Consider the following 24,137-nt stretch of genomic DNA (forward strand, 5'->3'; position numbering starts at 1 on the left):
CTGGAGCAGCCCGGAGCTCCCACAGCACCCAAGAGCCCTGTGCAAGGGCTCACTCAGCACCAGCCCTGTGCAGGGACCTTCCCAGGCTGTAACCGTGCACAGGCACCTTTCAATTGCTGTTACACTGAGGAGTGCTGGTTTCCCACACGCTGCCACCCTGAACACACCTGAGCTGCAGAAGCTGGTGGCTTACTTGGAACAGAACAACCCAGCGCGTCCATGGGATGATGGGGTGATGCGGAGAGGCTTCATCCAGCCCTGTGCGAGTGGTGCTGGCTCTGGGCAGCACACAGAGGTGAACCCAGCACACAAGTGGGCTCACGGTGAGTGTGGGTCAAGTCTGTGCCCTGCTCTTGCATCCTGGCATTCCCATTCCCCACTTGCTCCGCAGAGCTTTCCCAGCAAGAATGAGCTGTTATTCCCTTGGCGGGTCCACTGCCATCACTCACAGAGCACTCACTGCAAAATACACCAAAGGGGAAAGAAGTAAGTGTTAGCTCACGAGGAAGGAGCATCACCTCTGTGTGCAGATACAGACACATTGCACCAACCCTGAAATCCATGGACCGCGGTGGCGGAGGGGCTGGAACCCCACGGGAGCATCACTGTTCCCCCCTGCCTGTGACCAGGGCTGGGCTCCCGGGCTCACCCTGCCACCCGCCCGTGCAGGGAGCTGTCACCACTCGCTCCTCACAAAGCCCTAGCAGGGACCGGTCGCGATCCCGACGCGAGGAGTTAAAAGGATCAATAACTCCATGCGTGCAGCAGGGAGCTGCGCGGGAGCCCTGGGTCCAGCGGGAGGTGGGGAAGCGCCGTCAGCCCGACCCTCCCCTCCTCGGAGCTGTCATCAGCCACACGGAAAACCCTTCCCAAGTTACTGAGCCGGACTCCTGCAGGACCCGCCGGGGCAGCAGCATGGCACAGCCCTGCCCGCTGCCCACCGCCAGCCCTCCGCGGCACGACACGGCCCCGGGGCCACAAACCCACCCCAGGGACAAGTGGAGCAAAAAGATGGATTTCCTGCTCTCGGTCATCGGGTTCGCCGTGGATCTGGGCAACGTCTGGCGGTTCCCTTACATCTGCTACCAGAATGGAGGGGGTAAGGACACTGCAAAGGCTTCTTGGCTCCAAAGAAACCTGGGTTTCATCTTTCTGATGCCAAAAAACTCGCTGTTGTTTTCCTTCCTTTGCCTCCTCTCCGGACAGGGAGGTTTAGAGACCGACCCAGCTCCTCCTGACCTCTGTCTCTTTTCTGGTTTGTGTCTTTCTCCATCCAAAATCCTCCTCCATTCACCCCTTCCCAGTATCATTCACTCCTTCCCAGTGTTATCCACTCCTTTCCAGTATCATTCACTCCTTACCAGTGTTATCCACTCCTTCCCGGTGCCATTCCCTCCTCAGAGGTGCGTTAGCAGCCCCAGGATCACAAACAGCAAACTCCTGCGGTCCAAACTGCATGAAAGGATTGAGAATCCCTAAATCCGGGCTGGGAGGTTCGTCCACCTGATGATCTTGAGGCTCTGTGAATGCAACCCTTATTCTAACCTCATCCCTGCCAGCATCCCGCCTCCTGCTGCAGATCCTGGCTCATCCTTTGGAGCAGGGACACGCAGCCGGTGCTCAGGGGGTTCAACCTGCGAGTGATCAACATGAAGCTGAGATGCAGAAGCTTTGTGAAGGGAAACCACCCCGAGTAAATGACACCTAAATAAAGTGCTGCAAGTGGAGCAGAGCAAGGCCCCTGTGTGGAAATGAAAGAGGAGGAATTCCAGTTTTGTGCTGTTTGCAGTGCAGTTAAATTGCTGGAAGCATCCTCTGGTGCCTGGGAAACGAGGAGGAGATCATTAGTACCACACTCAAGGCTACGATGGGGATCCCGGGTGCCCATGCTGAAACACAGCTATTTGGGATTTACTCCTGTGGGATCGGCAGTGGACTTGAGCTGCTCTGTGTTGATGTGGTTCAGGGAGGAGGTTTCCTCACCCGCCCCATGCACGGAGGATTGATCCCAGAGCTGCTTCTGGTCCACACGGAGTGGGAATCCTCAAGGGATATCAACAGCAATGTGGCACCGCTGGGCCAGCCCCGCCAGGCACACGGGGTACGGGGGATGCTGGGGGTGCCCCACCAGCACATGGAGGGCTCCCGGTGGAAGAGCCATTGGGGTTCAATTAACCCCAGCAGGGCTTTTCTGAGCCTGGAGAGCAGCTCCAGGTCCAAAACATCCATGGGGTACAAGTGTAGCCCTGGTAAAGATAATGGAGGACAAAGAGGATGAGGACAACGTTCAATCTGAATGGCTTTAACCTGCCAGAGGCGAGACTGAGATGAGCTCTTAGGCAGGAGCTCTTCCCTGTGAGGGTGCTGAGGCGCTGGCACAGGTTGGTCACCACCGCTCTGCTCCTCGCCCCACAGGAGCCTTCCTCATCCCATACACACTGATGGCTGTTTTCGGAGGGGTTCCCCTCTTCTACATGGAGCTGGCACTGGGGCAGTTCCACAGGACGGGCGCCATCCCCATCTGGAAGCGCATCTGCCCCATCTTTAAAGGTAAGAGACCCCCAGTCATGGCCACGCACTTGGGTTGGACCCCGAGAGGGCTGGACCGGCACCGGCTCCTGAGCCTGCTCCTCTCTATCCCCAGGCATCGGCTTTTCCATTTGCATCATTGGCCTCTACGTCTCCTTCTACTACAACACCATCATCGCCTGGGCTCTCTACTACTTGTGCTCGTCCTTCTCGGGCTCCCTGCCCTGGGCCAGCTGCAACAACCCCTGGAACACACCCGACTGCACCAACTACTTCGGGAGGAGCAACGTGACCTGGACCAACTTCTCCAGGTCCCCCGCTGAAGAGTTCTACACGTAAGCACAACACATTGCATGTGGATGAGGTGTTTAACCTGGGGCACATCCCCCTGGAGGCACTCGGGTCCTTGGGAGCAGGACCGGGATGCAGGGAGCAGGCTCTCACGTGGGGATGCTCTTGCGGAGCTCTTGGTCCCTGCTGTCGGTGTGCTTGGGGGAGAGGTGAGGTGGGACTTGCCTGCTCCTGGCTATGCTGATCCCTGGCTATGGGGCTCCCATTCCGCAGGAGGAAGGTCCTGGAGGTCCAGAAGTCCGGGGGCCTGTATGATGTGGGGGGGATCCGCTGGCAGCTGCTCCTCTGCCTCTTCCTCATCTTCACCATCGTCTACTTCAGCCTGTGGAAAGGGGTGAAAACCTCTGGGAAGGTAAGAAAGAGAACCCAGCACCATCCCCGTGCTGAGCATCCCCACCATGGCCAGGCAGGAGGCACGGAGCCCTGGTGGGCTCCTGCAGCAATCCTGGCTGCTCAAACACCACCACTGCCTCCTCCCCATGCTCTCAGCCCTCGCCATGCCCAGCACGGGCAGTTTGGGTGCTCCGTGTGCTGCCTCCCTGCAGGTGGTGTGGGTGACGGCCACGCTGCCCTACGTTGTCCTCCTCATCCTGCTGGTCCGAGGGGCCACCCTGCCCGGGGCATGGAGAGGGGTCCTCTTCTACCTGCGCCCGGACTGGGGCAAGCTCCTGAGCACTGCGGTGAGTGCATGGTGGGACCCCAGCACCCAACCCCGGGCACAGACACCAGGAGTCTGGCAATGGGGCCCTGGTTCCTACAGGAACAGAGGCCCCGGACAGGCTCTTGTAATGTAAATCTGTAATTGAATCACCCATCTCATCACCACCGGGTTTTGTTTGTGCCCTGGGCTCACAATGGGCTTCCTGTGGGTAATTACCAGGCAGCACTTGAGAATTCTCATTAAAGAGAATCAGGGCCCTGCTGCCAGCACTGGGGCTGCCCTGGCAGGAGCAGGCATGGGGGGCTCGGGGCTCCCCTCGACTTCATCCCCTTCCAAACACGGGCACGCACAGATGCTGATGCTTAATCCTGCTGCTGCAGGAGCCCAGGGTGGAAATGAGCCCCCTCCATCCCACAGCAGCTTCCCTGCTCCAGGGGAATGGGGCAGGCAGGAGAGGAGGTCTGGCAGCATGTGCCAACACAGACCCCATCCCCATGCCATGGGGTACCCCCAGCCCTGTCTGTTGCTTCTCCTGCCAGGTTTGGGTGGATGCTGCCGCACAGATCTTCTTCTCCCTGGGCCCTGGGTTCGGTGTCCTTCTCGCTCTGGCCAGTTACAACCCCTTCCACAACAACTGCTACCGGTGAGCTCCTGCAGCCGTGCGATGCTCGGCTGCATCCCGCAGCTCCTGAGCACCGGGTAGAGCATCCTGCCCCATTCACTGGTGGTTTTGGTGTGTGGGGCTGGAGATGGAACCCCTGGAGGTGCTGATCCGGGGTAGGATTCTCCCATGGGGCACATCCCTGCTCTCTGCCCTGCAGGGATGCGCTGGTGACCAGCACAGTGAACTGCCTCACCAGCTTCCTCTCGGGCTTCGTCATCTTCACCGTGCTGGGCTACATGGCCGAGATGAGGGACGTGGAGGTGGAGGACGTCGCCAGAGACAAAGGTTCCCCTCCCTCCATCACAGCCGCCCCATCCTGCCCCTGCGTGTGCCAGAGCAGCCGGGGAACAGCAAACCAAACCCCTGTCCCCTCCTAGGGCCCAGCCTCCTTTTTATCACCTACCCTGAAGCGATCGCCAACATGGTGGGATCCACCTTCTTCGCCATCATCTTCTTCCTGATGGTGATAACGCTGGGGCTGGACAGCACGGTGGGTGCAGCCTGGTGCCCCATGGCTCACAGTGGGTGACAGGGGATGCTGTGGCCTCGGGAAGGAGGGCAGCCTGCCGAGCATGATGGGGATGGAGGAGACAGGATGGGACCAGACTGTCTGAGGGAGCAGCACAATCCCCACATCCCGTCTCTCCACCCTGCTCTGCTGTTTCCTTTGCAGTTCGGGGGCTTGGAGGCCGTGATCACGGCTGTGATGGACGAGTACCCGCAGGTCCTGGCCGGGCGACGGGAGCTCTTTGTCCTCGGCCTCATCACCGTGTGCTTCCTGGGCTCCCTGAGCACCCTCACCTACGTGAGCAGCACCGGGCTCCGCTCCCATCCCTCCACATCCCCACTCCTGTCTCCAGCATCCCCTGGTGCAGGGCTTCCCCTGCTCCCTATGGGCTCTGCAGCCGCTCTCCCTGGGCTGTTGCAGGGGGGAGCCTACGTGGTGAAGCTGCTGGAGGAGTTTGGAGCTGGCTGCTCCATCCTGGCTGTGGTGCTCCTGGAAACCATCGCTGTGTCCTGGTTTTATGGTAAGAAACCCCCTCTGTTCATTAAGCCCCCTGCAGGCACCTACACAACGTTCTGCACCATGCATGTGAGTCAATGCCACGGGATCCAGGGGCAGAAGCACGTGTGGGATGGGGCACGGAGTGGTGTGTGGATGCCCCCATGCCCTCGCTCCCCATGGGTCCCTGTGCTGTGACAGCTCTCTCCTCCGCAGGGATACAGAGGTTCTCCCACGATGTGAAAGCCATGCTGGGCTTCACCCCCGGCGTGTTCTGGAAGGTGTGCTGGGTGGCCATCAGCCCTGCCTTGCTGGCGGTGAGTGTCTATGGCCAGGATAAAGGCAGGGCTGTCCCGTGCCAGCCTCTAACGCTGCTGCTGCCCCGGGAACAGCCGGGTTTACAAAGGAACAAGCTGGAATTACATTTTCCAGCCCCTCCTGCAGCTCTGGGGCAGAGCTGGGAGCTGGCAGCTCACACGGCACAAGTACAGCTTCACTTCATGCTCCTGGTCCCACACTTGTGCTGGCACCGGCAGCCACGGGTACAGCACCGAGCTGGATCCGTCCCCTTTGAAATGCAGCTCGCCCAGCACTTCAAAGGCTGCTTGCAGGCAGAGGGATCTAATCTCACCACATCTGCAGGAGAAGAGGCCTTGTGAGGATTAATTAGTGCTCTGAGCGCTTGGCCGTGGTTATTAAGAGGGAGGAATTATCATCAAAGCAGACAGTGAGCGATGCTGTTCAGCACTGGGGACGTGCAGCTTGCGCACGCCGCGGTCCCAGTGGGGTTTGTGAGATGAAGACCTCCCAGCCCCACGCCTGGCAGCTGGGAAGTGTCACTGCAGCATCCCCAGAGAGGGTTTGTGCCACCCATGTCATGCACATGGGTTTTGGGGCTGTACCCGCTTGTGAGCAGCAGTGGGGTATCTCCTGCTGCGGTCCAGCCCGTTGAGCATCCCTCTCTGCTCCACTGGTTACAGTTCATAGTGATCAGCTCCCTCCTGGACCAGCCACCGCTGACCCTCTTTGAGTATCAGTACCCTGAGTGGAGCATCTCGGTGGGGTACCTCATAGCAGCATCGTCCCTCATCTGCATCCCCTTCTACATGGTGTACAAGCTCGTCTGGACGCCGGGGTCACTCAAGCAGGTCAGGGCAATGCCACGGCCCCTGCAAGGGCTGGGGGTGGGCAGGGACCTGCTCGGGTGAGCCAGAACCAGGAGCTGGGCAGATGCTTGATGCATCCTCAGCATCGTTCACGTGGCAGTTAAATCACACCCGAGGAGCAGGGCTGGGTGGATGAAACAAGGGGGAATGGCTTTAACCTGCCAGAGGGGAGACTGAGCTGAGCTCTTAGGCAGAAGCTCTTCCCTGTGAGGGTGCTGAGGCGCTGGCACAGGGTGCCCAGAGAAGCTGCGGCTGCCCCATCCCTGGCAGTGCCCAAGGCCAGGTTGGACACAGGGGCTTGGAGCAAGCTGCTCCAGTGGAAGGGGTCCCTGCCCGTGGAAGGGGTTGGAGCTGGAGGAGCTTTAAGGCGGCACCAGGCCCCGGTGCAGGAAGGAAACCCATTGCCTCTTCTCCCCAGCGCCTCGCTGTCTGCCTCTGGCCAGAGAAAGCCACACGAGCCCCGCAGGCAGAGGCCGTGCCCACGTCTCCTGTGCTGTAGCCCAGCAGCACGTCCAGGGCATGCAGAGACTGCCCCGGCCTCCTGCCCCTGCCCTGTGTGAGCCATGGGGCAGGCACCAAGAGCCGCTGCCATCGCCCTGCTCACAGCAAACCGCCCCCCGCGTCTCCCCCGGTGCCGCACGTGCTGCTCTCCGGTCCACAGCAGGGACCACGGGACCCACCGCTGGCTCCCATGGGCTGGAAGGGAAGAGGCCAAAGCAGCTCCTTCGGCTTGAGGGATCCCCGACCCCGGTGAAGACGGAGGCTCTGCCCAGCGGTGAACACGCCGTGTATGGGGCACTATGACCTTGCTGTGCCGCGGCCGGGGCAGTGCATGCCTTTAGCGGTGCCGTGAGCGACCTGGGAAATAAAGCTGCTGTCACTTGGCTGTTGTTGGATCAGGGAGGTGTGAACACCGCATCCCTCAGCACTGGTTATGCCCGTTAAACACTTCCCAGAACCCACATTCACCTCGGTGCAGGCAAAGCAGCAGCTCCCGGTCTGGCCGCAGCCGCAGCCTGTGCTGCTCTGCAGCGGTGCCCATCACCGTCCCCTCCGGGCGGCGCCGCTCAGTCAGGGTCACCCAGAGCGGCGCAGCGGAGCGCAGCGAGAGCTGGGATGGGCATGGGGCTGGAGGGGCACGTGGAGCTTGGGGCCGCACGCGACTAAGGGGTCACGCAAGGCTTGCGGGGGGGGCACATGGGGCTGGGGGGCGCGGCCCCATTGGATGCTCCCGCACCCGCGGCCCCGGCTCTCCCGGAAGGTGCCGCGGTCGCGGCTGGGCTGCAGGAAGAGGCGGGCCCGGCGCGGGCGCACAAAGGCGGGCGCTGTGTCCGCCCCGTCGCGGGATGCCGGTGGTGCGGCGCGGGGCGCTGGCGGCCCTGGCGCTGCTGGGCCCGGCGGAGCGGGGCCGCCCCTACGCTGTGCTGCAGAAACAGAACCTGGGTAAGGGCCGCGGCCGCCCGCGCCGTGCGTTAATTGCGGGTTTGTTCTGACGCTGATGAGGGGTGCGGGGGGGGGGGGGGGGAGCAGCGCGCGGGCCCGTTAACGTGTCCCCCTCCCGCAGTGCTGCTCGGCAGCATCCTCAGCGCGCTGCTGCTCACCATCATTCTCATGGCCATCTGCGTCTACAAGCCCGTGCGGCGGCGGTAGCGGCGTCAGAGCCAGGCCCGGGGCTGGGTCCGTCCTTGGAAGCGCTGCTCATGTGCCCCTGTTCTCCCGCCTGAGTACCCAGCCGTGCTGCCCGCTGCATCTCCTGCCAGCCACAGGATGCCCTGATGGATGTGGTGGGTGGCTCCATCATCACCAGCATGGCCGGGTGCAGGAAATCACAGCAGGCTGACTCCGGACCTCCCTCACTGAACCCGGCTGGGTTTGAGCAGCGTTTCAGCGAGGCTGATCCATCAGGATGTGCTGGGGTGATCGGTGCCTGGAACCACCCTGGGTCGGCAGGAGAGCACAGCCATTGCTCACAGCGTGCTCAGTTCCACCACGTCTAGTTTTGTGTTCACATTAACTCGGTTCCTCGCTTGAATGATGAATCTTGAGGGTGGGACAGGGTCTTGGAGCAAGCTGCTCCAGTGGAAGGTGTCCCTGCCCATGGCAGGGGTTGGAGCTGGATGTGCTTTAAGGTCCCTTCAACCCAAACCATTCTATGACTGTAGTTTGGCAGCTGCGGGGTCTGGTCCATGTTTCCCTCCGAGCAGAAACACCAAAGCAGGAGCAGCTCCTGGTGCAGCTGCTCTGGGACAGGCTTGTCATTCCCCATGGTATTTGCTTTAACTCTTGGCTAAACAGCCCCAACCCGCCTTGCACCAAATGTCCATGCCCAACCTGTCAAGAGCTGGGATGCAGCTGAGGGTTTCCACTACCGGGATCCAGCTCCTGGAGGTTCCTTGTGGGGAAGCTCCAGCCAGCCCTGTCCCATCAGTAACAGATTCAGGTGTTTACACTGGAATCCCACTTGGTATGAATGCTGCTGTTTTGTTTTGCACTGCTCCGAGTAGTAACTGGATTTTGCTTCTTGAGTATACCTGTTATTTAACATAGGGGTGTCTGCCTAGTAATTTATTCAGTGTTTTAAAACTTCCCTTCCGCAATGACTGTGTTGACTGTTCCCTAAAACCTTGTGCTGCATCCGATGTGTTCTCTGTTCAGTGTGTTTTAAAGGACATTGCCTGCTGGCATTCAGAGCCAGGCTGGATGTGCTTCTGAGCAACCTGGTCTAGTTGAAGACATCCTTGCTCACTGCAGGGGGTTGGACTAGACGAGCTTTGAAGGGCCCTTCCAACCCAACCTACTCCATGATTGCAATGGGGAATTTGCCTTGCTCATGCTCTATTGTCAAATAACAGTAGGAGGCTGGTCTAGAACAGATCCAGGTATTAACTGAAGTGAAACATGGATAAGGAAGCAAGGTAACGCTGTCTGCTGCTTTCTGATCCCTTTCGTTCTAATCTCTGAGTCCTTACTGCTGATTCCTCTCGGCCCTCACCGGCTGTTCCTGGCAGGTGGATGCAGCTCACAGCTCCAGCTCGGCATTCCCTGGAGCAGCATGCTGGTTTGCATTCATCCCTCACTCCCTGCCATGTGTCTTTGTACAAATAAAAAGCTGAGTAAACAGCCCAAGGCTCTTCTTTATTCATGGATGTTCTGTTTGTTATTAACTCTGGAGCTGGACGAAGGATGAAGCTGTCCCCTTCTCACCTCCCATCAGCTCTCAGTTCTGACCAGGGCCAGGACAGCAGCACTGGGCAAAAGCCCCTGTTTTCATAGGAGTTTCTCAGCAAGAAATGGTAACAGGGACCCCAGAGTTCACTCTGTGAGCATGGTACAGTCATCAGCAACAGTAACAGGTAGAGTCTAGTTAGGAAGATTCCATTTTGAAATCAAAAGACATCCAGGGCAGCGTAAGGATTATCCACATTAAGCCCATCACCTGTTGTTGCTGTTGAACATTAGCCCATATGCTTAAAAGAGTCCAAAAGCACAGAAAAAAGCATATGGTTAAGTCTCAAAACCATGTACAAACGGCACCAACCCTGTGGAAACAATCTCAAGCACTTCAAAAGTCAGCTGTAGTTCTGGAATGAACTAGAGGTGTTTGAGCTGCTGCTTTCCTACATCAGCCTCAAGCTTCCTTGGAAAGATGCTTTTACACAGCATTAACATTAAATACGCTGTGCACCCTCTGCTGCTCCTCTCCTGTTACTCACACAAAGGTAGGTACAGAAACAAGAGCTCAGAAGTCCCATGGTGCTTCCTTTCATTGCCATAGATCCATCTGTTTCCAAACCAGGGAGACACAAAGGTTGGCTGAAAATGTCAGGAACACAGTTCCAGGGATTGTATCTGTGTTTCAGACTGAACCAGAGCTACCTTTGATAACTCCATAGACATAATGTCACCTTTGATATGCAAAAAGGCAGGTCATTATTTCAAAGGACTCCAGTTACTGTGTCAGCAATAAAATACTTCATTTATGGGTGTAATGCTGTGCAGAATCTTTGTTCTTCCAGCACACACAGAGGATTAGAGGACACTTCCCATACATACAGTGTCAGAGGGAAGCTGGGGTTTAAGAAAAGCAGCTCCTGGTACAGGGAATGGCCTTCCTGGTCACGTAGAACGATGCAAATGCCCTTTTCAGGCCACCACCACCCTTGAAAGCCAACGCTCCCCCCACCACCCCCAAGCCATTCAGATGAACAGAAACAGTGCAGATAAACCAGTTGTAGTGTACACTGAAGGAATTTTAATCATTTCCTATGTAAAACAATGGATTATTGGTTTAAAATAAGGTTCCAAGTCACCAACCATCTCCCTGGTTACGATCGAGTCCTTTCTATAGTCATTTTGTACTGGTTAATAGTTGGTCACACAGAACTGCCCTGTTCTGCCCGAGGAACAAGTGCAGGATTAGGTAGCAAGATCAGACCATATGTACCATAGGTTCTTCCTACTCTGCCAGCCAGAACAGAGGAATATTGCTCACATTTAACTACAGTAAGGCTTTCCCGTGGATGTACATCGTGTACTTGTGGAGTGCACTTGAGAGTCACAGTGGGAGTACTGTAAACACCGACAGAAGTGCAGATAAAACAGCTACAAATAGCTCGTATGAGGAAAAGACCTGAGGAGAGCTGGTTAAAACAGACCTGTGAACCCGAACAATGCCACTTGCAGGAGTGGAGGCCTATTGGCTTGCTTTAAAATCAATAAAAATACTCAGATAAAAAAATATATGTCTTCACACGAAGGATGAGCCGTTGAGTTCTAAAAAGCAACACGCGCTTCCCTTTCCAATGGCAGGTTAACACTTATCTTCCACTAAGGATACATTAGAATTCCACCTGATTTGTTTTCCTGTTTGACTTTAGCACCCACACCCAGGCACACACTCGTGCACACTGCAGAGAAGCACCTGTATCTAGCACTTATTTTCTTGCTGCCCTCTGACTACGGGAAGGAGCTGGTTTAGAATCGCTGCAGAAACTGCTGCTTTACTTGGCAAATGGTCCCAGTTTAGGATCTGCTTTTACTGGCTGCTTGTTTTGTCCTTTCTGCAGAAAGCACTAGTTTAATCTTGAGCTTGGATTAGCTGTTCAAGTATAAAATTATCCCTCTTAAGCAGGAGCACATGCTAAAATCTCAGTAACTAAAGAGAGAATCACATATAAACAAAGCTAACAGAAACCATCTGTCGCACAAAGAACTACCCTATGTGTGTGTATGCATATAGAGACTCTTCCACATCACAACGGGAAGAAACAGGCAATGGCTTTGAATTACTCCGAAATGACTAAGCAGGTGAATATTTCTTTGGTAAGTAATGAAGTTTCCCTCCTAAACTCCCTGGAAATCAGGTTTTCAAGCTTTGCTGCAATTCTATATCCTGATGCTAAGCAAAGTTTCCATCTGCTCTTCAATAAATAAGTTTAGATAAAAACCTTCCTTCAGAGCCAAGACCGTGGCATTGGGGAGCCACGTGCAGAGTCCCATGGCCTGAAACTCCCTCAAAAAAATATAAATCAGCTTTTGGTAGCTGATGGTGCCAACCTCGAGGGCAGGTGAAACATTTACTTAAGCAATCCAGGAGTGGTCTTCAGCCTGACAGCCCCAAAAGCCTTCAGTTTTGTGCAGATTTGGTTATCATCCTCGATTCAGGAGGCCACTGAGGGGTTATTTCTCCACCAGGGAAAGCTGTAGGACTTGCTGCAGCTCTGCATCCTCCTCTTCCTGACGCTGCTTCTCCCGCTCCTCCTGCTCTCGGACAGACAACTCCATGGCAAGCTGCAAGTCTTTCTCAAAGCTGGAAGGCTCGCTAGGGCTGCTGCACTGGGAGTTACCCGAGCTGGTGAGAAAGCTCTCCTGCAGCGCCCTGGAGGAGAGAAAGAACTTCAAGAAGGAAGAGGGACAGAGCCTATTTCCCAGTTCCTGCCATGCTCCTTCCTAGTGACTGCTCTTTAACTGCAAACCTGACAATCTCTCCCCAGAGAGCAGTTGTTCCAACATCCACAAAATTCCCAGTATAAAATCTGTCCTCTGAAGGCACCTTTGAATATTTCACACATGCCAAAAAATTCTCAGTTTCTAAAAGCATTCTCACCTGGTTCAAAGGCAACATGATTTCCCACTTTCAAAAGAATCAAGAGGAAGCAGTTCCTGGCATGCACATGCAGGAAGACCCCACAGATACACGAGCATATTCTCAAGGGCCCATTAAATACACGTTGCTAAGTTTTTAAGGATTATAGAGCTACCCTGAAGTGTGCAGCACCTACTAAACATTCAGCCCAGAGGGACCACATGCAAAGCTTTAACAGCAGAAGGACTGTGTTTATTTGTTGGGTTAAGACTTATGTTGCCAACCAGTTCCATAGCTGACCTGAACAGCCGCACTAGATAAGCCAGACAGGCCTAGTTCAGAGTCCTTGCTGCTGGGAAAAGTAGAAGCAGCACAAGAAAAGAGACTCTGAGTTCTGTGTATCTGCTACCTACAAACACAAGAGTCGCGTAATTGCTTCATGCTACTCTTGGGAGTATTTCTGCTCTGTCACTGCATGGCTTGATGTGAAAAAGATTAGTTACCTCTGATACTGTATATTGAAGTCCTGTGAGTATGCAATAGCTCCATTGGCGTGCACCCCCACATCCTAAAATGGGGAAAAACAGACAATTCCACAGCAATAATGGATCTGCAGTGCAACTCACTGAAAGGTAATTCTTAAATCACTCTTATTTCTTCTTTAAAATACATTTCTATACTTTTCTCTTCTGAGGGTCTTAGAAAAATAGGTCTTACATTGGTTTAAATCAAAGTTTGCACTAGCCTCATCAAAACTCAGCTCTGCACTGCACAGATTACAGCACACTTACTTTAACTCCACCAGATTCCAGCAAGCTCTGCTGAATGGCAAACTGCATGATCTCATTGTCTTCATCCTGCACGTGTATGTTCCTGCTGTCATCTTGGATGTGGTAAGATTTGGGGATCTCAAACACCGACTGGTCGACCTCAAAATTCGCACCTGCAGAAGCCAGTTACAAACATGACACAGGCTGTTCTTACAAGCTGTGACTTGTTCTGATGAATGTTCATGCATGATTAAGTTAACTCCAAAAATTCAGACGAACTACCAGGTTAAATATACCAACAGCCTTTGAAAGGCTTCTGTGGCAAACAAGCACACAGCAAGACAGAATGTAGGGTCTTTCTTTAGGATGCTGGCAAGTGATATAAAAACAACCAGTGGGCAGCAGAGCTCTGAGGTGGCTGAACTCTGACAAAACCAGATAGGGAAAATAAAAGGTTGGAAAAGATAAATATCATAGTAGCTCTTCTGAGGTTACTCATTAATGGGTCTGCAGCAGCTCATAGGACAGAGTATCACTGGATATACACAGTCAGAAGCATCCTACTCAAATGTAATCCACTCTTTGCTGAAGGAGCATGCAGACTTAGCAGTAGCTTGCACCAGAATTTAGATCTCAGAATGCTTGGGAAAGCTTGTCCAAGCTCAGTTTAGTCAGCCAAGCATGGAAAAGGAAGAACTGGTCAGTATGAGCAGCATCACACACTCCAGCTTCCTCTCACCTGTGAATGTTTTATCTCTGCAGTTAACCCATCTCTCTCTCCTGTGCATCCCACTGACAGGCATGTAAAAAGATGCAACCACTGCATCTTCCCACCCCTCACCTGAATCGTAGGGTGCACCTCCAGCCATTTGTGATGAGGTTCTGTCAGCTGTCCTGCAGCCATTGACATTCTCAAATGTAATCCGGGCATTCAGCACGTGAAACAGGGGGATTTCTGTAAGAAAGAGTACAAGATTTCTGTCAAACAGGGAATTCCCTCATTTGCTTCCGCATCTACAGCCACATTTATTGAACACATTCCACAATATACATACAAAATATAGAGTAGCATCCTATAATGAAAAGCAGGTAACAACTCACTTCAAGAAGTTGCCCTTAGTCATTCTCTCTCAATCTCTTTATTTTACAGTAAGATTTGCCAAATCTAAGGCACTGAACTCAGAGAAAAGGGTTAGAAACAGCTCAATCTTCCTGAAATGAAGCTGTCCTTACAGTTATATTCTGGTCATTCAGAAGTTGGATGCAATGACCCCAGATGTACAAGACAATGTATGTCTGGGTTCTCAGTTCTAGATATAAGCAAAATGTCTAGTAAAAAACTAACATGGCTTTTGTAAATAGGCTGTAAAACCAATAGAAAAACTGGAAATGAAGAAAATGCTACAATAAAAATTGCTAAACTTTACCAATTTTGACAGGAAATCCTGGTGGAAATTCCAGAGTGATGAAATCCCTAAGTCTGGCAAAATGAGCACTGGTTCTGGCCATCAGATCGATGATTGGAGTGACTTGTTCCATAAGAGACAAGGGAAACTCTTCACTCATCCACAAGGTTGCTTTAAATCTTAAAGATGCATAAAACCACCTTAAGTTTACAGTTTAGCAACAGATGCAAAGCAAAATGCAGAGCTCTGTCACCTGCTTCATACACTTCAGAACAATAACTGCTCTGAGAAACCAAACCACGTTCCTGGTCAGACCAAAGGCAAAGCAGGAGGTTACTAACAAGTTACAACACTAGTCCAACTGTTTTATTTGACTTAGTGGAAAAAGAATTAGGCTACAGCTGAATACTTCGAGATCACTCTTAATTAATTTGTAAAGCTGGGGGAAACCACAGTGGGTATTTATGGTTTCCAGAGATTACATGACTGAGAAGGGAAACTAGAAATAAGTAAAACTTTATGTCTCACTTCTGTGTTCGGATGGTGACTTCTTTAGGCCTTCCTATGTCTCGACCTCTCAGATCAAATTCTGGGTCAAAGTATTCCTCCAGAGTAATAGCAGTAGGATTGTTGGCTGCAGCATACTCTGTTGTCTTGGTTGTACTCTATAAGAGAGGGAAAAAACAACCAAACTAAAAGTATGGAACAAATAGTGGCTACTGCAACAAATATTTAAGTTACCTCTTGTGAATTAACTCATTTTCCATTTTAAGACACCAGTCACAACCATAAATCCAAGCACACACATTCAGACTGCTTCCTACTGGGTGTAAAGATCTCCATGCATTTTAGAGACAGGAAAAATCTACTTAAATACTTTTAAGCTAAAACCCAACCAGAAATGCACACACAACCTACAGCATTTCTAGGCTCCAAATCCCTTATTAATGGAGTATTTGAAACAAATGGACCCTTCTTCCCAGATTACTGGTGGGTTGCCACTAAGATCTGTGCTTGCTCGGATTTACTGCCACTGCCCACACCTCAACTCCTGCTGCACTAATGGAGTCTATGGGTTTTCCATTACAGTGTTCAGAAGGAGGTGCCTGCTGCGCATACAGAACACTTGAGGGCTTAAAACAAACAGAAACATCCTCAGGGAAAATTTAAACCTCATAAGCAAAATTCCTGCCAAACTAAGGAAGAGGTGATTCCACACACTTAGAATTCCTGCTGGCACAGATCTCTGTGCTGCAGTGCCCCGTTTCAACACTCACCTGAACACCATACTCATGCTCCACTGTACCCAGAAATGATTCCAGAGGGTTCCTGTCAGCTTCAGATAATAGGAGGGAAATAAAAACAATCTATTACTATTAATTAGCAATAAAACAGACTCAAAACACTTGAAAGTAAAGCAGGACAAAGCCAGCAAGTTAAGTATTTCCCTTGTCTATCTGCCCAGTCCTACAGTCACAAAGAGAATCAGAGCTAAAAGGTTCTACTTATTCCCAGTTATCCCACAGGAAAACTACCTTTGTATCTTTTCTTCTCCTCCTCTGTTAAGTGTTCTGTGCGGATTTTGGTGACCACATTCACATTGTTTGCCACGTATACCTTAAAAGTACAAGGACAAAAATCAAACAGCCACAGGTTAAAAAGAGAGTTCTCCAGTAAAACACCACACACAGAGATCTAAAGAGAGAATAAAGCAGCGTGGATCTGCCTCTCTTGAAAAAGATCTTGATCTTTTAATACACTGGTGATCAACAGGAAATGCTGCACTTGATTTTTGTGTTTGCTTTGCTATAATGGAAATCCCACACGTTATGTTCTTGACTGACCTATGCTAAGGCTGAAAGCACATGCCACCTGCTGGGCAAACTGACAAAACAAGAAACCCTGCAAATGATGCACCAATCTCACAAACGTGTACCAAAACAACGGTGCAGGAGTCTGGTCATTGCCTTTGGCAGCAACAGAATTCAGCCTTTCACTTCACCCACAATTTACACACTTTTTTTGGTAACTAACTAAACCAACCTCAAAACTAGACTGGCACCTCCAAGTTCCCTGAGGAGAATCCCCACCTGGGCAAAGATGTTAAGAAAGAACAGGGAAGGGAAGTCAAAGGAAGCAGTTCCTGAACAGAAGGCACTTATAAGGCCTTTCAAATGAAATTTAGTGAGAGTTTAATTCTGCAGGAACACTAATGGACTCCGTCCAACTCACTCCTGCTCAGTTCTCCTGGCAAGACAGTAAAGCTGTTGATGTGAAGTTTAAGACCTGAAATATTCAGGAAATAAAGGCAAAACATGATCACACTTGAGCTGGCTGCAAGACTTGTTAACAAAATAGAATGGGCTTTACCTTTGCTTCATAACCATTCACACTTTCTGCTTTTTCTGTCCTCCATACCCAGAATCCAGATGTGGTTCTGACAAAAAGGGAACACCACAAGTGTCTGTACAGTTGCATCTCTACACAACCCCCAGCCTGCTTTGCTAAAGCTGATTCTAAACAACATTTGAGAGGTTATTTGATTATTAACCCCATACAAAAGCACAGGTTGACCTGTCCTCACACACATGTACCCGGGCTGAGGAAGTCACACTGCTTCTGTTCTTATTCAGTCCATGGCCAAAGCACAAAGGCTCAGACAGAGATTTTACATCAAGATGTGGATATCTGAGCCACAGAGGTGAGCAGCCTAAAAACTTACCCAATTACAATTAAACACATAGTTTCATATCAAACGTAACCTGTCACTGCAGTCTGGGGAGCTGGTTAGTGGGAACGCTTCTAAGAAATCCAAGTTTCTGGATGTGTAGATGCTGCCTAAGGCTCAGTGAACTTTACAGGAACTAACTCTGGGCAGCTCTGGAAGGGTACTAAATATTCAGGAGAAAGATGCTGAATTAGACATTTCACTTTGCAGACACATGTTTTGCATGATCACGGCAGTGGTTTAGTGAAAGTCCAGAATGAGCTTCATAAAATAGGTTGTTTGAACTAAGCTGACAGGGATACTGGGATAAAAGCAGGTAGCAAACAAGGAAGACAATTGCGTGTCTGTGGCAGGAACATGCTATACACATCTTTTCGCAGTATTAATGTGAGATTTCATTGACTTAGCTACAAGATGCAAGCTCCTCCCTGTTAGTTCCAGCACTATACACACAGATTTGGGTGAAAGGCAGACATGTAATGAGACATTAACATTGACCCCACTACCACAATAAACTGGAAGTTTTCTGCACATCAGTTCTTTCAGCTGCCAGCTCTTTGCCAAATGACAGCGGCAAGCTGACCAAGCCAAATTTCATTATCCAATGGTGTATGAAGTTTAAAGTAATTTCAGATCTAGCCCTAAGACTTTTTATTACCAGGGTTTTTAAACTTTTGTCTGTAAAGCTTTATTCTAACGATGACCATCCATAACCTTGAAGTGTTTATTGAAGGGAAATGTTGTATCTTACCTCTCAAAAGCAATGTTTCTGGTATCAAGGCACGTGTTAATAATGGGAGATGTAAGGCGTCTTTCCACATCTCTTCTTTTGGGTGTCATAGATCCCAACGTCAAATGCTTCATCTGCTGGGAGATCTCAAAACGCTCCGTGGTAACAAACTTCTCATCGTGGTTGATCTCAATCAGTTCTGCCCAACCTCCAGTATCTGTTGGAAGCAGTACAACTCAATCTAAAGAAATCTTAGCAAGTATCCCACGGTGAAAAACTGACGATATGCTGTATATCAATCAGGGTGCATTCTGCACGTAGCTAAGATCAAACTTGGAGCTGTAGCTAAGATCATTTTTATTTGGGGGCAGAAGAACAGAAAGGGGAAAACAAAGTAAAAGACTGAAGTAAAATTTTAGCCCTATTACTATATTTTTTACCTCAGGTATACTCAAAGGAAAGAAATGAAACCCTTATGTTAAACCACAAAACAGTATCTCTCCAAGACACTCACAGAAAAACAACTAGAACTCAGTACTGAGCCTCAACTGGCCAAAATTAGGATTTCTTATTGTGGCTCACAATGGTAATCAAAGGTGTACATACGTGAAGTATTTACCTTCTCCCTTGAAGATTAAGCTGCACCTCCCTCTCTCCCAGCTCATGTTCTCAAAGCCCAGTAACGTGATGTCAACACGCAGCTTGGCTCCGCTCTTCCAGATGCGGCAGACGTCGCTCGGGCAGACCCTGGAAACCAGCGGGACTACAAAAGAGGAAGATTCTTTTGTATGAGAAAACTGTAGATAGGAACTAAATACACAGGGAGCCTGAGCTCAAGCAGAAGCTTATCCCTGATACAGGACTGTCAATACTGTGATCATTATTCCAGAGGAGATACTGATCTTTAGCTTTCAGAACAATCAGGGACAAACCCCACCAACTTTAATTTAAAGATGACCATGGAAAGGAAGATAACATCAGTTCAGACTTAGAGGTGTGGAACAGCACAAACCCCATCCTCTAGCAGTCTAACAGCTGTTGGAAAATGAAGTCAGCTGTATGGCCTATCCTTCATTCCTTTAAAAGAAAAGCAGGTTCTTCCCAAGTAGTCTGTGCCTCTCCAGAGGAAATGCGTCACTGTCTAAGTCATCAGTAGCCAGACAAGTAAAGAAAGCCCCCAAAAAAGGCTTTAGCAATTCTAGTGATGGCTAAACTCCATTAAAAAATAAACAAAGCCTCCAAGAAACAACCCAAAGAAACAGGAAACAAAGAATATTTGTGCAACAAAAATAAAAGTGGCTCTTTTGAGAGGTAAAGAGAGATGTATTCCGGGGAGCAGGCATTTCTCTGTGCATCTTTTGTGACATCTGTACATTAGCAAGTCCCTTTGTTGATAGTATAGAAGAGATGACAATGACCAGGATGCTCACCCCAGCTTGTGAACTCCCACTTCATTTCCACATAAAAGTCAGGAGTCTGGAGAAGGAAAATACTTGATGAATACTACAGGAAATAGTTTCAGTCCAACATTTCTTATGAACATTTCAGATAAAGGAAAACAAAGAACAGAACTAGAGCCGTGATAAATAAATGTTAAAAGCTGAAACTGAAACTACAATGAGCTGTTCACCTTCAAGATTCAGCCTCCAGTGCTGGAGTTCAGGACTAAGGAATTCTAAATGAAGTCAAGGAAAAGGTCACCCACTCCCACAGCACTGTGGATTATGCAAGTTGAGCCAGAGGATACAACTGCCCACCTGATTTCAGTTTACTCAACTCAACTACTTGAATGAGAATTGCAGCCTGGAGTAAGAGGTTTAAACTAAACCATTACCTCACTAATCTTCTGGAGTAACTCAGGAACTCCTCCAAGTGTCATGGAGGTCAGCTGGTAGTCCCGATGCTGCAGAATCATTTGTACCATCTCTGGATCCCCTGTACTGACAGCCTCGTTTAGAACTGAAAGAAATCCATGCACAAGCTGGTTTCAGCTTCATTTCTGAGCAAAACACATCATGGAAAAGCAGTCCAAATACAACACCTGCAACTGAAAAGCATCAACACATGACTTCTGCTTCCCAGGTTGTCCTTACCTGTCCATCCCTGTGCATTCTCTTTGGTAACATCTGCCTTGTGATGAAGAAGGACCTTGGCAGATTCTATATAACCCAAGGAAACAGCCAGGTGCAACAAGGTCCGGCCTCGTGGGTCGCGTTGATCAACATCCTGTGGGGTATCCAAGAGAGAAATAATGCTGAAGCTGCCCTGTCAAATGCATCAGAGCACACTAAGAGTTTATGTGAACAAAGCTTGGCAGCAGTAACCCAGGAGTCAATATTCCCACATATCAGCCCGTGGTGCACAGCTTCCAACACTACCACCCTGCACTCTGCAGTGCAGCCTGACTTCCCCATTGACACAGAGAGAGAGAGAAGCAGAATGGGGCCTATAAAACCAATATGGTAAGAGCTGGTATCACTGTAAGACACGACTGAGTTGGTGCTTCTCATTTCATTTTCTGTAAATATTTCTTCCTCTATCTCCCTTTAGAAGAAGACCAGAGTTTACTCTGTGCACACTGAACCATGGACAGCCTGAGACACCAAGAGAGGGGTTAACACATAACATAAGGAGGGAAAGGAAAACTCAAACCAACAGGGCACACAACATCAACTTCGTGTATCACTTTTAAAAGTACAGAAGCAAATGGCATTGTACAAAGCATCCACCTGACTGACACACACAGCACGATGGGGAGTGAGTGCATTTTGTACAAGTCACTGAAAAAATGAAGAAAGAAAGAAACAAACTACACAGGCATAAATATCCAAAACATGCAAGCACAGCATACTCATACCTTACTTATTTTTCACTATTAGCTTAGAGATTTGAAACAGAAGAGCATCTATAACTAAAGGAAAAGGGGAAAGTCAATAGCAGAATAAGAAAGGAAAGTTATTATGCAAGTTAACACGGTTATCTGACAGTGTTAAAGTTGGAAACATCACACACAGAGTAGGGAAAGCTTCAGTATAAAGCATCCTCTTTCCACCTCTGTGGTGGGATACTAAGGGATTTGCTTCCCCACCCCTACTGACAGGTGAAGGACTCTGAGGTGCTCCCCCATCATCTTTGCTGCTATTAACTGGTAACCACACACTGCACCCATCATCTGCCACACCAAGTGTCTTTGATTCCCTTACACACCCCTCCGGCAAGAAGCTTATCCCAAGGAAGCAGGAGGAAACATATCTTTGGAATACTTTAAAACACCATAAGTAATTCAACAGGAGATAAAAGGACAGACACATCCCATCCTAACATGCTGCTTGTTTGAGCTGGGGAGCAGCACTCCACAACTGTGAACTGCAGCAGTCTCAGACTAAGGACAGCAGATCCTGAATCACTGACAAACTGGCACAGGCAGAAACGCTATTGGAAGAGAAATAAGTGCACAGAAGCAACGTGCCAGTGAGGTTCAAGGTTTGGTTAAGGAAGATCACTTGAATGATATAAAAAGTAACAGCATTCCAAAGATGCTCCCAAAAGTAGGAGAGGAGCATGCTCTGAGCAAGCATTAGTAAATCGTGGTGTACCGTTAGAGTTGCAGATGACAGTGAGTACTCAGCGGGTGGCACAGCTCACTGCTGCCTCGTACAAGTGTGGTGTCAGGTATAATGTAATTAACATTCTCTGCTTCTGCAGCCTCAACCTCACTGTGCTCCTCCAGCACCTCAGCAAGGGGGACACGCGCTGCTCAAGCCCTACTGCAGCTCCTCACCCTGTTTCCTCACACCACGACCACTGCTCACTGAGCAGGCCCCAGGAGGGCACAGTTTGTTATTTTTCTACTCCACAGCATGAAACAACGACCCAATTTTTTAACCAAAGATGCTGAAAACATCCCAGCCCGTATAAAAGCACTGCACCGCAGCCTGGGATAGCAATGAAGAACTGCTGGTGCCCAGCCAGCTGGAGGCTGGTTTCATCTTCAGCAGCCACCTTCTCTGCATGTAGGTTTCCATTAAGGTAAGCAGCATTTATTGCTTACTTATTGCAGAGAAAAACCTGATGTCCATCATATCTGCTCTTCTTGATCTGTTTCAATGACTCCTAACACTAAAAGCTATTCTGCATCCCACACTCGAACGCTCTGAGCATTCTCTATAGGTAAGAAGTCAATATCATAGATAAACAAAAGGCATATTCCTACCCCTCCTTACATTGCTCCCATAACCCCAAATCAACAGGTAAAGCAGCACAGCAACCCCACAAGCCCAGCAAACACACCTGGAGGTACCATCAAGGTTATTTCTCCCTAGAAGTGAGGGGCACCAAGGCCCTGACTGGACACAAGCTCTTTTGGGGCTGCCAGCCTCACTCCAGCCCCTCTGCCAGCCTGGTACCGCAGTTACCTGGTCCTGCAGCTCCTCGTTCAGGCGCTTGTAGTCATTATTCCAGACCAGGACGTGCAGGGGGAAGGCGCTGCTGGCCCTGCCAGGGGAACTCATCATGCCACACACCTGCAGGAGCGGGGAAGCAGGGTGCCTACCCTCACTGTCCCCCCTCTTGACTTGGGAGGCCCCACGTTACTCAGACCCTCACCCCTGGAGCTTCTCTTCTCCCCCAGCACCCCCCTGTCCCAGGCACTGGGGGGAACACTGGAGCACAACCCCCTATGAACCCCACACCCTGCTCCAAGGGGTGCCCCATGCAAAATCCTGCTCTTGGGGGTCCCTATTCCTTGGATCCCCCCAGCCCCCTGCTCCTGGGGGTCCCCCCTTCTCCTAGGCACCCCAGACCCCAACCTTTGGGGTCCTCTGCTCCTGGGCTTCCCCCTATAGCCCCCCCACTCTTGAAGGTCTCCCCTACTCCTGGTGTTCCCTACAGCTCCCAACTCATGTAGGTTCACTGCTCCTGGTGCTTCCCAGACCCCCACATTCCCGGGGACCCCATGCTTCCAGGCTCCTCAAGGCCCCCCCCCCCCCCCAGCCCCACACTGTTGAGGGTCTCCCACACTCCTAGTGCTCCCCACAGCCCTACACTGCTGGGGTACTCTGCCCCTAGGCCCCTACTGCCGGTGCTCCCCACAGCCCCTCACCCCTTTGGGCCCCCCACCCCTCGGCCCCACAACAACCGCCACCACCTCACCCCCGTCGCCGCGTCCCTCCTTCCTGTCCCTCTAGGGCAGCGGCCGGGACGAACCACAGCGCACCCGCTGCGAGGGGAGAACTCCCCCTCAGCCCACCAGCCTCCACCAGCAAGACCACGGAAAAAGGAAACTGTTGTTCTCCGCACACCTTATCACCCCCCCAAGATGGTGCGTCCCGCCCCCAGGCTGCCCCATTGCCCTCTGAGCGGTGGGAGGGGTGCAGAGCGGTGCCGGGCCGGATGCGGCGCTCAGAGCTCGCTGCCCCCCCTGCGTCCATCCAGCGTTGGTTTCGCCCGCCCGTTCTGCTGCCGCCATGATGGGTGAGGGCAGACTTTGACGGGGAGAAGCGTGTTCCGCCAGCGGGAGCGGACGGGCTTCCAGCGCCTCCGCCCCGGTTGGAGGAGCAGGACCGGGCCGGTACAGCCGCTCCCCTCGGAACCGCAGCGCTTCAGCGGAGCAGGGTGCAGCCTGAGGCGGGCGTCTGCCAGGATCAGACATGGCCGCCCGCTGTGACTACAGCCCCTTTGCCCGGAGCAAACATGGCGGCGAGGCGCTTCCCGCTGTGGCGCGGCGGCGGCGGGGCGGGCGGGGCTGCTCGGCGCAGGCGCGTTGCCGCCTGGCGGGGCCGCCGCGGGGCCCGTTAAGGCGGCGGGAAGCGGGTGGCGCCGTACGCGCCATGGCGAAGCGCCTGAGGAGCAGCGAGGTGTGCGCCGACTGCAGCGCCCCGGGTAGGCAGCGCCGGTGGCCTGGGCAGCCCGGATCCTCTCTCGGACCCGCCACCGGTGGCTCTCCGCTGAGGGGGTGCGGGCAGGTGGCGGCCGGGAGGTACCGGAGCGCGGCGGGGGGCTCCTGTCAGCGGGGGGGCTCTGGGGATGTCTCCGGTTTGTAGCGG

At 51.6% G+C, this 24,137-nt stretch overlaps 3 protein-coding genes across 12 annotated transcripts in view; 2 read left to right on the top strand and 1 right to left on the bottom strand.

Moving 5' to 3' along the window:
* Nucleotides 1-561: 561 nt before the first annotated feature.
* Nucleotides 562-6,873, top strand: LOC308226775 (sodium-dependent serotonin transporter-like; the record flags this gene model as incomplete). Its single annotated transcript, XM_080628803.1, has 13 exons — nucleotides 562-1,099; nucleotides 2,416-2,550; nucleotides 2,645-2,864; nucleotides 3,094-3,232; nucleotides 3,426-3,560; nucleotides 4,081-4,184; nucleotides 4,363-4,490; nucleotides 4,583-4,695; nucleotides 4,879-5,010; nucleotides 5,134-5,233; nucleotides 5,425-5,525; nucleotides 6,189-6,356; nucleotides 6,793-6,873. 13 exons carry the CDS (start codon nucleotides 562-564, stop codon nucleotides 6,871-6,873), a joined length of 2,094 nt encoding a protein of 697 aa, XP_080484929.1.
* A 3,746-nt stretch (nucleotides 6,874-10,619) lies between these two features.
* ANKRD13A (ankyrin repeat domain 13A) lies at nucleotides 10,620-23,743 on the bottom strand (the record flags this gene model as incomplete). Of its 4 annotated transcripts, none has more annotated exons than XM_080628657.1 (16): nucleotides 10,620-12,252; nucleotides 12,963-13,027; nucleotides 13,251-13,402; nucleotides 14,071-14,184; nucleotides 14,657-14,814; nucleotides 15,164-15,300; nucleotides 15,913-15,971; nucleotides 16,171-16,252; nucleotides 17,006-17,072; nucleotides 18,115-18,310; nucleotides 18,713-18,856; nucleotides 19,524-19,569; nucleotides 19,928-20,052; nucleotides 20,187-20,319; nucleotides 22,509-22,587; nucleotides 23,394-23,743. In XM_080628657.1, the coding sequence occupies 16 exons, from the start codon at nucleotides 23,741-23,743 to the stop codon at nucleotides 12,054-12,056; spliced, it is 2,106 nt and encodes a 701-aa protein (XP_080484783.1). In that variant the 3' UTR covers nucleotides 10,620-12,053. The 4 variants fall into 4 exon arrangements, with proteins under 4 accessions (XP_080484783.1, XP_080484784.1, XP_080484785.1 ...); XM_080628658.1 differs by having other exon boundaries at nucleotides 23,245-23,644; XM_080628659.1 differs by lacking the exon at nucleotides 23,394-23,743 and adding an exon at nucleotides 23,245-23,369 and having other exon boundaries at nucleotides 22,509-22,616.
* The window catches only part of GIT2 (GIT ArfGAP 2), a gene marked incomplete at its 5' end in the record, with an annotated part of 31,532 nt that continues 31,136 nt past the window's right edge, over nucleotides 23,742-24,137 (top strand). For all 7 annotated transcript variants that reach the window (XR_013957932.1, XM_080628649.1, XM_080628652.1 and 4 more), the window contains one exon: nucleotides 23,742-23,973. Coding sequence is in view for 6 of the 7 variants with exons in the window: in XM_080628649.1 (XP_080484775.1) it covers nucleotides 23,742-23,973 (232 nt within the window). The remainder of the gene's footprint in view (nucleotides 23,974-24,137) is intronic.

Source organism: Psittacula echo, assembly GCF_963264785.1.
Source record: "Psittacula echo genome assembly, chromosome: 13".
In the NCBI taxonomy this organism is placed as follows: domain Eukaryota; kingdom Metazoa; phylum Chordata; class Aves; order Psittaciformes; family Psittacidae; genus Psittacula; species Psittacula echo.